This window comes from Aphanomyces invadans (genome assembly GCF_000520115.1).
Source record: "Aphanomyces invadans strain NJM9701 unplaced genomic scaffold supercont1.38, whole genome shotgun sequence".
In the NCBI taxonomy this organism is placed as follows: domain Eukaryota; phylum Oomycota; class Saprolegniomycetes; order Saprolegniales; family Verrucalvaceae; genus Aphanomyces; species Aphanomyces invadans.
The window spans coordinates 254,065-255,376 of NW_008580183.1; the positions used below are offsets into that span (position 1 = coordinate 254,065).

General features: G+C 54.7%; 1 protein-coding gene across 1 annotated transcript; it reads right to left on the minus strand.

The window, feature by feature from the left end:
* Nucleotides 1-441: 441 nt before the first annotated feature.
* On the minus strand, nt 442-1,262 carry H310_12333 (hypothetical protein; the record flags this gene model as incomplete). Its single annotated transcript, XM_008879354.1, has 4 exons — nt 442-738; nt 824-958; nt 1,006-1,154; nt 1,226-1,262. The coding sequence occupies 4 exons, from the start codon at nt 1,260-1,262 to the stop codon at nt 442-444; spliced, it is 618 nt and encodes a 205-aa protein (XP_008877576.1).
* Nucleotides 1,263-1,312: the final 50 nt, after the last annotated feature.

A 1,312-nucleotide genomic window follows, 5' to 3' on the forward strand; every position in this document is an offset into this window, starting at 1 on the left:
CCCTGGGAGCGTCGCCTTTCCCGACCGCTTGGACTTGAGCATCCACAATTTCGGCTATGTTTGGCCAAATAAACTTGCCTCCTCGCAATGGCGAGATCTTCAAGGGCACTTGCACGATAGGGCAGATCAAGTTGGCGTTTGTCCCCCAGCGGGACAACAGATTAGCCCACACATTAACATCGTCCGCGATGTAGTAGATCGTGCAGTTGTAGCTCATCAGCAGCAACGCCCAGCGGTTCAACTTCGCCGCCGTGTACTTTAGGATGGCGGCGTTGACTGAGGCTGGGTCGAAGATGAACTTCCGGCTGTCGTGATCGGTAAACAACGCGAATCCACCTGTCTTGTGGAGCAGGCAATCTGCCCGTTTCAAGCATACTACGATGGAGAAAGCCTCATTCTCCACGATCACCCATCGCTGCGCCGCTCCCGAAAACGTTCCACTCAGGAACATGAGCGGCTCATGGTCTTGAGCCTCAGCTCACGATCAACATGATCGTGAGGAATTTGGGTCACCACATCTCCCCAATGGAGGTCACTTGCTTCAGCAAGCACACAGATCAGCCGGTCTTGCTTGGGATGAGCTAACGTCACCACACAACTGAGGGCTTGCTTGCAAGCCGTGAGACACGCTGCATGGGCAGCGCTCCAGCCCACGTCGGCCAAAGTTGCTTTGGCCGACGTGGGACGGGTCCGTCCGCAAGCTGCCTTGTAGACCGACTCCATGAGGTCGGTCATCGGCTGCACGATAACGTTGTATCGTGGTATTGACATTCGCATCCAGTTCATGGCGCAAATAAATATTGCTAAGAACTTGCCTGGTCACTGGCATCTTCAGATCTTGCAACTCCTTGATGCGTTCGGGGTCTTGCTTGACGCCGTCGGAAGAGAGAATGCGCCAGAACCAGCGGGATTCGATCTCATAGAACCGACATTTCTTTGGGTTCAGCTTGATGCCGCGCTGATGGCCGTTAGAAGCCCTTCTTTGGTCTACTCGTATCCAAGGACAACGTCCAACCAGATCAACAGCGACTTGTAGAGTTCAGTCGCGAACATTTCTTGGACCGACGACTGGCAGTAGGCTAAACTGTCGGTCCCGCCCATCAACACACGCGTCGGCGTGTAGACGCCCGTGTCCGTGAATACAAGAACATCTACTACGACCCCTTGTCCAGCGCGAATTGCCAGTACTCCTTGAAGAAATTTAGGGAGAAAAAGACCTCCGCACCGGCCAGGTGATCCACGATCACCTCGAGCATCGGCATAGGCCAGATGATACGCTCCGTCGGAGCCTTGACTGGCCTCACGTCCACCG